We start from the raw sequence: 13018 nt of genomic DNA on the forward strand, positions 1-13018 counted from the left end.
GGGTACAGGCTCAAAGTGCAACGGACTTGTACTTTGCCGGCTCAGCGGATCCCTCCCTCCATCAGCAACAGTGATCCCGAGACATGAATTGCACGTGAAGTCATGCTGGCCGCGGCGATGATCATGATCACACCTGCGTATCCGCTGGCATTTCCAGGGCCGTTGCCAGTTGACATGAAGCGGTTTCCTGCTCGCTCGATCGTCCTGGCTTGGGCGTTGCAGACTTCTTAGCCGGCAGTTAGTGATCGCCGCGTCGTCGCCACAACTCAGCGCTTCTTCCGCCGCGCCAGCAGGCTGTGTATTCACCACGGCAGTGCGCGGGGAAAGCCCAACTCCAGCTTCAGGCTCACCTGCAGCGGCCTGCGCATAGCGCCGGCTCCAGCGCGGCGCGAGCACAATCAAACATCCCTCCGACCCGACAGCAGCGGCTCACAAACGTTCCTGCAGTGCAAGACGACAGAGCGCGCCGGGCGAGCATTGCTCAGCCAGCAGCTGGGGCGCGGTTATCAGCATGCACTTGAAGGTTGGCGGCGTCGATGACAGCTGGGGCGGAACAGGGCAGCCATGTTGCTCCAACATGATATCGTGTGGTCTTCGCAGCACCTGCGCTGCCGGCGGCAAGAACCTGCTGCAACCTGATGACCAGCGTGACGCAGGGCAGCAACACCTTCTCCGACCTGATGCCGGGTCCCTGCGTGCAGAACTGGATTGGCAGCGCACTGGGGGTGAAGCGCTCCTCCGGCCATCGGTGGCGCCGGAGCGTGCGCCGCGCTGCGAGCTACACACGCACCGACAGTCCTCCACTAGCCGCACGCGCAGAAAATCATCTTGTTACAGCTTGCCACCGCCACCTCCTTCGCGACGCGTGCTCAGCCTCCGTCCACAAACCCACAGGCCGAAATCGAAGTGGCGGATGGCTATCCATTGGGTTCCAGTGCGGACCAGTTGAACCCACCTGGTCGAACCTTGGGCCACGTCCTTACTGGCACCCCGCCATCCGCCGTAACCGCGCAAGCCGGATGCGTCTCCTTCCAGTACTCTGCTCTGCTCTCAGCATGTGTTGACCAGCTCGCTTTTGGTGCGTCAGACTCGGAGAGAGCGGGACAGGCCGCTGCGAAAGCAGAGGGCCGCTGGCAGCCCTCCAACTGCTGCCGCATTCCGCGATTACCACGCTTCCTGGCGCAGCTAGCAAAACAGACTCGAACCGCCATGGCCGACTACGAAGGCTACCTGCTCCTGCACGACGTCGGCCGACAGGCAGTACGTTTGCGCTCGCTCGACGGCGAGTGGGCCTGGAACTCTTAGTGCTGGGTGCTGACCGATGTGTGCGTCCCCCATCTCTCTCCGTGCAGGACCCGCTGTACTTCGAGCTCGAAGGAGGCTTGCTGCAGTACTACGACAAAGATGGCGGCCGCTGGATGGGCCAGTTCTCGCTCACGCGGCACCGCGTATCCGTGCGGCCGATTGAGAACGGCTTGGCTCCGAACACCTTCAGCGTCGAGTTGTGCCCCGTGCGCTCGGTGCACGATACGGAGCGCTCGATCAAGCACTTCCACCGCGCGCGCATCGTGTTGGGCGCGTCCACGCCCGAAGTCCGGGACCAGTGGATCCAGGCGTTGCGCACGTGGCGCCGCCGCAATTGGAAGGACACGGCGGTCATTTCAGCCTTTGAGGACGAGGCCAAGGCGCTGCGCATGACCATGATCATGTACCGACTCGAGCTCAAGCTGCTGCGTGTCACGGACCTCACGCTGCGCAAGGTGAATGTGGACCCTCAGGTGAGCGACCCCATCTACGGCGACGCCTCTGTGGCCAAGCACCAGGCGCATCCGGTGGCTCTCGTACCGACCGCCATCCAGGTGACGCGCTTCACCAACACGTTCGGCTTCCAGGGCGTGTACGCTTGAGCGACGGACGAGTGAGTGCCCATCAACCAACTCCACGCAGAGTTACCCGCTTGCCGCAGTGCCAAGTTGTACCCAAGTTTTATTATTTGAGAGCACGCGCGGGAGCAAGGAGTCCGTCGCCAGTGTGAAGAAAGCAGTGTGCGTTCGTGAGTATTGACGTATATGATGTAAGCTGCTACTCAGCAGGCAGCAATAATGAGATATCCCCCATGTTGGAGATCGAAATCCTTGCTCGAAGCAGTCTGATCCGGGAAGCGTGGTCGAAGACTAATCGGTGCACGGTCGTAAACAATGTGCTTCAGCTTTTTGCGCATTGTCGCATCATGCCTGTAGGCAACAGCTACAGCCTGTAGCCGACAGGTATGGCACGAAATGCAACTTGCGTTTATTGATGAGATACTGAAGGACAACGTCCATCCGCGAGGTAAATAATCTAGTATAGTAGTGGCCTGAACGACTACATGCAGTGCATGGCGATCCGGTAGACCAGCGAGTGCTGCAGAAGGAACTCGTGGCGCTTAATCTGCACCGAGGAGCCCACCACGGGCATGCAGTGCAGGAAGAGCGACAGACTCGTAATGCTCCGCATATAGGAGCGACAGCGTTGCCAATCGGCTGATGCAACAGCCCCTGCCTGCTGCAGACCGCCGACCAACAGCACCATGCCGCCCAGAAAGAACCCCGTCGCCGACAGACCCAGCAGGAACAGCATCGTGTCTTGTAGTCCTTGTGTTGCGACTGCGATGGCCAGCGCAGCCATGATAATGTTCGAGATCAGTAGCTTGGCCGCAGCTCCAAAGACCACGGCCTTGCTTCCCGATACAATGGCCTGCAAGTACAGCTCCAGATACAGACACAGGAAAGCCAGAGGCCGCCAGAGGCACACGAAGAGTCCAACGAATAGAGCGTCTAGCACGCGGCTCTCAAAGCCACGGTACCCGACGACACGGCCGACCGTCGTACTCCACTGGCTCACGTACTCTGCGCTCTTGTTGGGGATGGCCACCTTCCGTCCGCCGGTGAGTCCATTCTTGACGATCCACTTGAGGCCATCTTCATAGCCAAGGTCGAACAGCCACTCCACATCACGCACCCCGGGCGGAATTAGCGCCCACCACATCGGCACGTAGGCCGATGGTTTGATATCTGCTCCTGTGCAGTAGAACGGGCTCACGGTCACCGTGTTGCCGTCGTAGATCGGCTGGAAGTCGAAGATGCCGCCGTCCATGACCCACTCACCGCCCAGTCTAAAGGGCATGCCGGCAATGGGCGTGGCGCAGCAGGACGCCATGAGGCAGTCGGTCAGGTGCTGCTGCGAGTCGAACGTCGTCAGGCGGCGCGAGGCCAGCGCCGACAGCGACGTGTAGACCACGGTGAGCTGCTGCGACGCATTGAGCTTCTCGAAGTCGTGCAGCTTGCCCTCCGCCCTGAGCGTGTCCAGCAGAAACGTCCGCGCGCGGAAATACCCGCCCGGTAGCACGTGCGCGCCCGGGATGACGTGGCCCAGCACGTAGTCGCGGATGGCGTCAAAGTCGCACCCCAGCGCCAAGCCGGTGGCCGTCAGCGCGCCGGCCGAGCAGCCGATGAGCCGCGTGTCCTTCTCCAGCTCGAACTGCTGCAGCGCCTTGGCCACGCCGAAGAGGTACATCTTGAGCCAGCCGCCGCAGGCGAACGAGAAGGACATGTCCTTGAAGGCCTGGGGCGCGCGGCAGGCGTGGCGGCGGCGAGCCATGGCGATGCGTTAGCTGCTGGCTCCGCTTGAGAGCTCTCTGTGGTCGAACGGGAGACCAAAACTGCGCTGCGGGTCTCAGAACGAGTCGCGCGTTGCACGGCATTGCGGTTGACACGTCGAGCTGATGGAACTGAGCTTTGCCGGTGATGTCACGCCACGAGCACCTTGGCGTCACCGAACGGCCGACCGACCACATACCTGGGCCGATCGCTGCGTGTTTGACACCAGCCATTGCATCATGGTCGTGTGACGCCAAGAGGAGGCGGCGGCCTGGAACTTGGATCCTAGAGCTCTGAACTGGAATCTCGAGCGAGATGCCCAAAAAAAAGGTTGTAAAAAAATATGACCCAAAATAAATGACGGGTAATTTACGGGTAATTTATTATGGGTCCTTGTGACTCATTCTTTTCTGCCAATTGGAAGGGACCTGCGCTGACTTTCAGCCAACCACAATAATGGTGTCGCAAAAATCGACGAAAGGCTAACAACTGTTCGGCTCACGTCAATTTTTGCAACACCATTATTGTGGTTGGCTGAAACGCACTTGGCTCCAGTATTTTCAGCCAATCGACGGGTAGTCATTTAAGTTCGCGCAGGGCCTCTCGTTAGTCATGTGACTAATGAGAGAGAACTCGCGAAGGGTCGCTGCAACGGCTTGCGAGCCGTTACTGGAACGACTGGAGCCGCGCTGCTCGGCTTCGGCCCAATGCCAGCCACACGCTGCTCGCTGCATCTAGCAAGCAATATGGCAGCATGCCTGCAACGAGCACGTCTGCACGTGTGGCTGCTGTAGGGTGGTCGGCGAAGTTGAAGTCGATTATCAGGTGGTACCTTCAACGTAAATTGTCGGGGCCCTTCGACGCCCTCTATGTTCTACAACGCGTTGCTCTCTCGTTCCGAGGCGGCAGCGTAAATTAAAGTTGCCTTGGCCACCTCACACGAAGTGCATCGCGACGCGATACACCAGCGACTGCTCCAGCAGGAACTCGCGGCGCTTGAACTCCACTGAGGAGCCGATCACAGGCATGCTGTGCAGGAAGAGCGACAGACTCGTGATGCTGCGCATGTAAGAGCGGCAACGCTGCCAGTCGGCAGACGCCACCGCTCCCGCTTGTTGTAGACCACCAACCAGCAGCACCATGCCGCCCAAGAAGAATCCCATAGCACCCAATCCCAGCAGGAACAGCATCGTGTGCTGCAGCCCCAACGTCGCCAGTGTCACTGCCGTTGCGGCCATGATGATGTTCGTGATCAGCAGCTTGGCCGCGGCTCCGAAGACCACAGCCTTGCCGCCAGACACGATGGCCTGCAGGTACAGCTCCAGGTAGAGGCACATGAAGGCCATGGGTCTCCACAGGCACACAAACAGCCCCACAAAGAGGGCGTCCAAGAAGCGGCTCTCGCAGCCACGGTAGCCCACCACGCGCCCGATGGTCGTGTTCCAGCCGCCAGCGTACTCCGTGCTCTTGGTCGGGATATCCACCTTGCGGCCTCCCGCCAGCCCCTTCTCGACGATCCACTTGAGACCGTCCTCGTAGCCCAGATCGAAGAGCCACTCGACGTCGCGCACACCTGGCGGGATTAAGGCCCACCACATGGGCACGTACACGGACGGCTTGATGTCCGCGCCGACGCAGTAGAACGGGCTGATGGCCACCGTCTTGTCGTCGTACACGGGCTGGAAGTCGAATATGCCGCCGTCCATGACCCACTCGCCGTTGAGCTTACAGGGCAGCCCAGCGATGGGCGGCGCGCAGCACGAGGCCAGCAGCGTCTCCGTCAGGTGCTCGGCCGACTCGAACGTCGTCGCGCGCCGCGACTTGAGCGTCGACAGCGACGTGTAGACGACTGTGAGCTGCTGCGAGGTGTTGATCGCCTCGAACTTCTGCAGGCAGCCGTGGCACGCCAGCGTGTCGCGCAGGTATGGGCGCACGCGGAAGTAGCCGGCCAGGGACGCGTGCGCCTGAGGCACGATGTTCAGGAGCACGTGGTCGCGGATGGCGTCGAAGTCGCACCCCAGCGCCAGCCCCGTGGCCGTCAGCGCGCCGGCCGAGCAGCCGATGAGCCGCGCGCGCTTCTCGAGCTCGAACTGCTGCAGCGCCTTGGCCACGCCGAAGAGGTACATCTTGAGCCAGCCGCCGCACGCGAACGAGAAGGACAGGTCGGCGTCCGCCGCCTTCATTTGCACGTGGGCCTGCTTGCCATTGCGACACTGAGCCATTGATGCACGGCGGAGACGGAGTCCTGCGCGGCCGGAAGTGAAACCAGGTGTGGCGCTGAGCTGGAATAGGCGAGGTGGGGGCGTTGAGGTTCGGTGAATAGAAGAGTGACGTCTGTGATAGCTGAGGCCAACGGCGTCCGGTGGCAGGAGACGTCGGTGGAATGGGTTTCCTAGCGTGTTGAAATGCAGACCATCCGCTTCAACAGACTGGCTGGCAGCGAGGGCGGACTTCCATTCCCCAGGAAACTGCATGCCTGCACGTACAGGCTCGTCAATGGCGTTGCCGCGGCGGTGTGCACGCTGAATGATGGGCCGTACAGCCTAGCGAAATTCCTTGGCGAGACGCAGCTGCGCGACTTGCGCGGCGCGCACCGCGTTCTTGACAGGCTGGTGGGCACCACCTGCTCGACGGCACCGCGATGGATTTTCACGTTTGTATACACGTTCCGCTCTTCAGAATAAAGTTCCATGCTTGGAGAAGCACAGCAGCAGCTATCAACGCTGCTACGTGAAGATGACAGCTTGGCATCTCGATATTGAACGATCTCAGCAAAGGATTTCGAGCTAGCTTTGGACCAGGGCAAGCGGGTCTGCTCTGCGCGCGTGACTCACGCCAAACAAGTGTCGGAAGACGCAGTTCCGCTGCTGAATTTCTGCTGCTGCTCCGAAACAGAACGCACCAACGCTCAGCTAAGCTCGTTCTTGTTGGATACTTTATCCCTTCTCTATCACGTCAGACTTAGTGGAGACCAACTGCCCGCACATCACATCCAGTGCATTCCCGCTTCCTCCATCGCCCAACCGCCCAGCCCGTTCAGTGCTGTCAGACCATTATAGCTCGGGCGCGGAGGACAATGCTCAAGTGGTCGCGACTGCTGGCGCTGCTCGCGCTACTGGCCGCAGCGACGTTGGCAGCCGCCGCCCAGGGCAACGGCGAGGACCCGGCAGTGAACGACGGCGACGCTGCCCCACCCCCGCCGGCCTACGACTGCGCGGGGCCCTCCAGCACGGGCGACAGCTTCATCGACTACGACCACCTGGTGCACTGCAACGCGCTGCTGCAGGACTCGCCGGTGATGGGGAAGGCCGCGCTCGTGCTGTGCCTCGTGCTGCTGCTGTATCTGCTGAGCTCCACGGCCGACGAGTTCTTCTGCCCCGTGCTGCAGGCCATCGTCGAGAAGTACCGCATCCCGCCGCACGTGGCGGGCGTCACGTTCCTGAGCTTCGGCAACGGCTCGCCCGACGTGTTCTCCAACATCGCGGCGTTCGCGACCCCCACGCCGTCGATCGGAGTCACCGCCATCCTCGGCGGTGGACTTCTCGTCACTACAGGTAGAGTGGCAAGGTAGAACAGGGTAGAACAACAGTATGTCTGACGGATTTTTGATGCTGGTGGTGGTTGCAGTGATCACGGCGTGTGTGGGGCTGGTATCCGACGGCCAGGAGCAGTTGATCCCACGCACGTTTTTGAGAGATGTGGTCTTCTACTTCATCGCGGTGCTGTACTTGGGGTTGGTCTTCTACGACGGTAGAGTGGGGCTACTGGAGGCGGTAGGCTTCCTGTGCATCTACTTCGTCTACGTGCTGGTCGTGTTTTCGGACAAGTACTTGGCCAAGTGGTGCTTCCCCTCCAAGACTACCGCGGAAGACTCGCTCTACGCTGTGTTGGATGACGACGATGATTTGGAGTATTGGTCGTCTACGGCGAGCGAGAAGAGCCCCGTGGGTAGCCCAGCATTCTTTCCTGCTCACACCAGGGAGCAGCCTCAACTTCAGACTCAGCAGCAGCAGCAGAAGAAGCGTCGTCCTTATTTGAAGAGCCAAACGATCCCAGTGGTGTACGATACGTTCGCGAGGTCTCACATTTTCTCGGACTCGGAGCAGTCCGAACCGTCCCCACGCTTCCTGGACCGTATGCTGTACCGCAAGAGCTCGGTGCCCACGCCGCGCTCCAAGCCCCACATCAGCGACGACTTCGGACCGAGTGAAGGACAGTCACTACTGGAGGTCACGGATGTACACCTTAAGCGACCTTCGTCCATGTGCGTGGGGAACATGCAGGAATCGCTACACAGGATACGGCGCCAAAGGCGAAGACGCAAGACTGCGTGGGAATCACTTGAAACCAGTGCGCAGTTTGGAGCGTCGGCGCGGCGCTGGACTCGCGGGTATCATGCGCTCAGCGACATTGACGAGATCGCGCCTGCTCTTGAGGCAGGAGGGCTAGAAGTGGAAACGGAGATTGAGTGCGACGCCTCGGACGAGCAAGCGAAGCGTAAAGAGGTGGAGGCGAAGGCCCAAGCAGCGGAGGACGAGCAGCTAGCTTTGGAGACGATTATGGCTGTATCCTGCATCGACCGCGTGAAGGTTCAGGTTAAGCGTTGGAGACGGTTGGTCCTTCGTACTGTACGCTGCGTGTACTCGACTTTCGAGCGGTTCGTGTGGAGTCCATTCGAGGTGTTCACTGTGTTTGTTCGTCGACTCACGATCCCGCTGGTGGACGAAGATACGTGGGATAAAAATCTGGTGGTGGTGTGCCCTCCCTTTGCGATGCTGGTGTTCGGCGTCTCGGTCTTTTCGTTCAGTATTGAAGACCCCGTCTTCCTCATGACTGTCGTCGTAGTCGGTGGGGTATTCAGCGCTATCATCGAGTACACCACGTCCCCGCTCACACCACCGGAAGGCTGGCTGCTGGCTCCTTTCATCTGTTTGGCCTTCGTCATGTCGGTCATTTGGATCATGAACATCGCCAACGAGGTGCTCGCCGTGCTGGAGACGCTTGGAGAACTCTTTGGGATCTCAAGCTCCGTTTTGGGGGTATCCGTAAGTGAATTTCACTGAGTGGGAGTTGGAAAAGTATCAGCAGTGGCCTAACTTTTGTGTGTATTGGGACAGGTTCTAGCTTGGGGCAACTCCATTGGAGACCTTGTGTCTAACATGGCGATCGCGCGTGACGGCTTCCCGACTATGGCGTTCGCTGGTTGCTTCGCGGGGCCTATGTTCAACTTGCTCATTGGTATCGGGTTGTCGCTTACGATCGCAATCGTCTCGCGAGGCCCTCTCGTACTGGGTGAGCCGACGCCACTGGTCTACCTCGGCTTCGGATACCTGCTGCTGAGTCTGCTGCTGAACATTGGGATCGCAGCGTGCGACGGGTTTCGATATCGCCCTCGACTTTGCTACACTTTGTTGACGCTGTATGCGTCCTTTGCCGTTATCTCCATCGCAGTTGTGCTCAATTACCCGGAGGAATAATGTAAGTAAATCTTTGGTGCTTGCTGCATTGTTTTGTTTTGCAGCGCCATTGTAATCATGTACCGTTTTGTTGGTAGGTTGCTCTGGTATGCATTTCAACTCTGGCCTTGTATCTCGCTGCATGTCCCTTGACCCTTATCGCTAGAAGCACAAAGTTTAAATTTTCGCGCCGGTAACGCAGGATGCACTTCATGTGTGCAATCTACCTAGGTACTTTTGAGTTCATGTACACGTAGACACCTACGGATCGTTAACTTGCGACGGCGATACAAGCCATCACACGACTCAGCACCTCAAAGTCACGGGACAATACGCAAGTACTGCTTGGCTGTCGGCTGTCGGCGTACGAGGGGGTCAATTCACTGGTCGCAAGGCGATCAATTGGCCAATGTGCCGACAAGACACGCAGGATACGCGAAAGCCTCAATATCTCACTGATGGCGTGCGGGCTATTCAGCGAGCCACCACAGACCAAAGGAAACGGGCTTTATCGCCATGACCCCAGGGGCTCACGTTTGGCTCAATAAGCCACTAGCGTTTCCTTGAACAACAGCCTGGACAAATGCCGCATGTCCATGTTGAAGTGATGTTGCTCACGATCACATGAAGCCAGCACGAACTCGGAAGGTATCTTGACAAACGGTTCGAGTAACGCGGCCACAGTTGCGAATCCTTGCGAATCCTCCGGTTTGCAACGACGGAATGACCCCCGCAGCGATGCCTGGCTTTGAGCAGTGTCTTACAGTCAGCACAAACGTACGGGTTACCGCTAGGTTCACGGCGTTGCTGGCCGAATGGCTGAACTGTGGTCTCATCTTAGCCTTAGTCGTCAGGCAGGCAGGGGAACTTATCCCGCGACAACGCTCCGCATTCTAGTGCCTCAAGCGAACAGGATCGACACAAACTCCCCCCTCGGCTGGGACTCCCCATTCTCCATTTTGCGAGCCCTCCAACACGCCTCTCCACTTCGACCTCCTCGTGACAAGAAGCTGGGATCATGGTGTTCGCAAAATACGCGCTCACCACTGCAGCCGCAGTGGTACTTTCCTCCGCCCATACACGCGCGCTGACGGACCTCAAGACCGACTGGGAGGCCTACGTCAGTGCGCTGGCGATGCCCACAGTGATCGACATGACCCAGGGAGGCCGCCTCGAGGCTTCTCACGCCTGGACTGAGGACGGATCCATCTCGGGCGATGTGTACGGCTACGCGATCATGGGCCAGACCCCGACGTTTCCGGGTCCGTCGATTGTCGTTGCCAAGGACGTCCCGATCTCCATCACGTGGCACAACAATATCAAAGCGCCCCACCTGCTGGCCGACTCGGTCGAGCGGTCCATTCTGCTGAACGAGTCGACGTGCTACCCCAACTGTGGTGTGCCCGCAGTCACGCACTTGCATGGCGGGGAGGTGCCCGCGAAGTACGATGGTCTCCCCTTCAAGACCATTTACACCGACGAATCCAGAGAGTTCAAGTACCAGAACCGCCAGCTCGAATCCACTGCGAATCCACTGCGATCTACCATGACCACGCTGACGGAATCAACCGTCTCAACACGTGGACTGGCCTGATGGGCGCCTACATCACCCAGAACGCCACGAAGGAGGCTGAGCTCAACCTGAACATCGAGACGGACATCCCTCTTGTCATCAATGACCGCCTCATCGACACTTCCGGGAAACTCCTGTACTCGGACGACAACTGCAACACGGCAACGGGGACGGTGTGGGTGCCCGAGTCTTTCGGCAACGTGAACCTCGTGAATGGCCGAGTGATGCCGTACGTCGAGGTCCCACCGACGCAAGTGCGCTTCCGCGTGGTGAACGCCGCCAACTCTCGCCACTACCAACTCAAAATCCCCTTCCCAGACTTGTGCCAAGTGGTTGCGACAGATTCGGGGTACGTCGAGACGCCCCAGACCCTCGGCAGCTTGCTAGTCCTGTTCCCACTGGAGCGCATCGAGCTCGTGTGCGACTTCACTGGTATCGCTGACGGCAAGGCGTACGAACTGGCCGACGTCCAGTCCTCCACCCAGTCGACCCCGTACGACCCGCGCGTCCTGCAGATCCGCATTGTCGAGAGCTCGCTGACCGACTCCATGATGGTCCGCGAAATCCCCACGACGCTGAACAAGTTCAAGTCGCTCAAGACGCTGTACGAAGCCGGCGGGACGGAGCGGAACGTGACACTCGGAGAAATGACTGACGCGCAGGCGTGCCCCACCATGGAAATTACGTACAACCAGGATAAGCAGATCAACATCTCCACCATCGCCGACGCGCTGCAGTGCGTCAAAGGCACGGTCGAGAAGTGGAACTTCATGAACCCTTCAGCCGACGCGCATCCGTTCCATTGGCACCTTGTGCACGTGCAGTGCGGAGACACGGTTGACACGATCAAGACGAACGAGCTGAAGGACGTGGCCGTCATCCCCAGCGCTGGTGACCGTGCCGCTGATACCATCACGCAAGTCTGCTACGTGGCTTGCACTCCCGGCGGCTACCTCATCGAGGACAGCGAACGCGAAGCAAAGGATTTTGGGTTCGACACGAAGGAGCCGTACGTTGCACACTGCCACATCTTGGAGCACGAGAAGAATATGATGATGTCCTGGTTCCGAATCATCGACGACTACCGTGCTGGCAGCAGCGGCAGCAGCAGCTCCAATTCTGGCCGTGGGAACGGGTCCGAGATGTACAGCACTTCTGGCAGCAACTACTCGACGAGTGGAAGCGCAGGTTACGGCCACAGTGGCAACTCGTCCACGACGGGAAGCGGAAGTTGGCCCGACGCTGGCAGCGAGAGCTACGACTACACTGACCAGGATGGCCTCCCGGCCAAGAATGTCTCCTTCGCGGATTACCACGGATTTGGCACTGATGAGTACGCAAAGTATCACCGCTGCGACGGACACTTCAAAAAGCACGGCGCGTACTCATCGACGTCTGGTGGCTCCAACGCTTACGACGACGCAACTCAGCAGATGGATAAGGGCAATGTCATGACCGCCATCAGCTCCACCATCGTCAACAACTCCAAGCAGGATCAATACGGGAATCCAACCACTGGTAGTGCTACAGCCACCTCGCAGGACACGCAAAACTACGTGGAAACCAGTTCCGGTAACAGCCAGGACGCTGAGGAGTACACCGCGATGACTACTGGACAAGGTTACGTGGAAACCGCCTTCGAATTCCAAGATGCTGCTACCGCCAATGCCGGTGTTCCGGCTGATGCCAAGGCTGATGGTACTAACGTGGACAAGACTGGCACTAGTCAAACCTCCGCGAAGACGAGCTCTGGTGTTGACGGCTCTGTTGTCAGCACTGTCGCTGGGAACGCTGACTACGAAAAGGGTGCCACGACCGAAAACTCCACAGGCAGCACTGACTCGGAGACCACCACTACCATTGTCGACACGAACCAGGGTTACAGCTATACCAAAACGTCCGGCACAATCGTTGATTCGACCGCCTACAACAGTGGCACCGTGGGCAACACCAACTCGGGAGATCGCCAGCACCAAAAATGTCGACGTGAACCAGGCGTCTGCCGTTAATTCGGCCTCGTACGAGAGCAGCACTCTTGGCAAACCGGCAGACAACACTGAAGCGGACGCTAATGCTGGACAGGGTTACACCTCGGGCTCTGCTACCGATGACGTCGTGAGCTCTGTGGAGGGCACCACTGCTGCCCAGAGTAACGCGGTGCCGGATAGTATCACTACACCCGTTGCCAACACTGGTACCTACACAGGTGTCGCCTCTAGCACCAAGACTGGCCACCTTCGCCAGTGTGATGGGGTCTAAACCTTCTCCTGCCCATTGGCGTCTGATTCAGCCAGCCACTGCGACGTGTTGCTCGCACGGCTTCATGAAGACCTTAGATCTTCGTGACAGTG

The 13018-nt window shown here is 59.0% G+C and overlaps 4 protein-coding genes across 4 annotated transcripts; 2 read left to right on the top strand and 2 right to left on the bottom strand.

Annotated features, from left to right (window-relative positions):
* Window positions 1-1209: 1209 nt before the first annotated feature.
* Window positions 1210-1907, top strand: PHYSODRAFT_478373 (hypothetical protein; the record flags this gene model as incomplete). Its single annotated transcript, XM_009520812.1, has 2 exons — window positions 1210-1260; window positions 1353-1907. 2 exons carry the CDS (start codon window positions 1210-1212, stop codon window positions 1905-1907), a joined length of 606 nt encoding a protein of 201 aa, XP_009519107.1.
* Window positions 1908-2364: 457 nt separating this feature from the next.
* On the bottom strand, window positions 2365-3639 carry PHYSODRAFT_482598 (hypothetical protein; the record flags this gene model as incomplete). Its single annotated transcript, XM_009520813.1, has 1 exon — window positions 2365-3639. One exon carries the CDS (start codon window positions 3637-3639, stop codon window positions 2365-2367), a length of 1275 nt encoding a protein of 424 aa, XP_009519108.1.
* A 934-nt stretch (window positions 3640-4573) lies between these two features.
* On the bottom strand, window positions 4574-5821 carry PHYSODRAFT_487980 (hypothetical protein; the record flags this gene model as incomplete). The annotated part of the gene is made up of 1 exon (XM_009520814.1): window positions 4574-5821. The coding sequence occupies one exon, from the start codon at window positions 5819-5821 to the stop codon at window positions 4574-4576; it is 1248 nt and encodes a 415-aa protein (XP_009519109.1).
* An 893-nt stretch (window positions 5822-6714) lies between these two features.
* On the top strand, window positions 6715-9115 carry PHYSODRAFT_479428 (hypothetical protein; the record flags this gene model as incomplete). The annotated part of the gene is made up of 5 exons (XM_009520815.1): window positions 6715-7192; window positions 7266-7582; window positions 7661-8089; window positions 8192-8683; window positions 8756-9115. The coding sequence occupies 5 exons, from the start codon at window positions 6715-6717 to the stop codon at window positions 9113-9115; spliced, it is 2076 nt and encodes a 691-aa protein (XP_009519110.1).
* Window positions 9116-13018: the final 3903 nt, after the last annotated feature.

This window comes from Phytophthora sojae (assembly GCF_000149755.1).
Source record: "Phytophthora sojae unplaced genomic scaffold PHYSOscaffold_2, whole genome shotgun sequence".
NCBI lineage: Eukaryota > Oomycota > Peronosporomycetes > Peronosporales > Peronosporaceae > Phytophthora > Phytophthora sojae.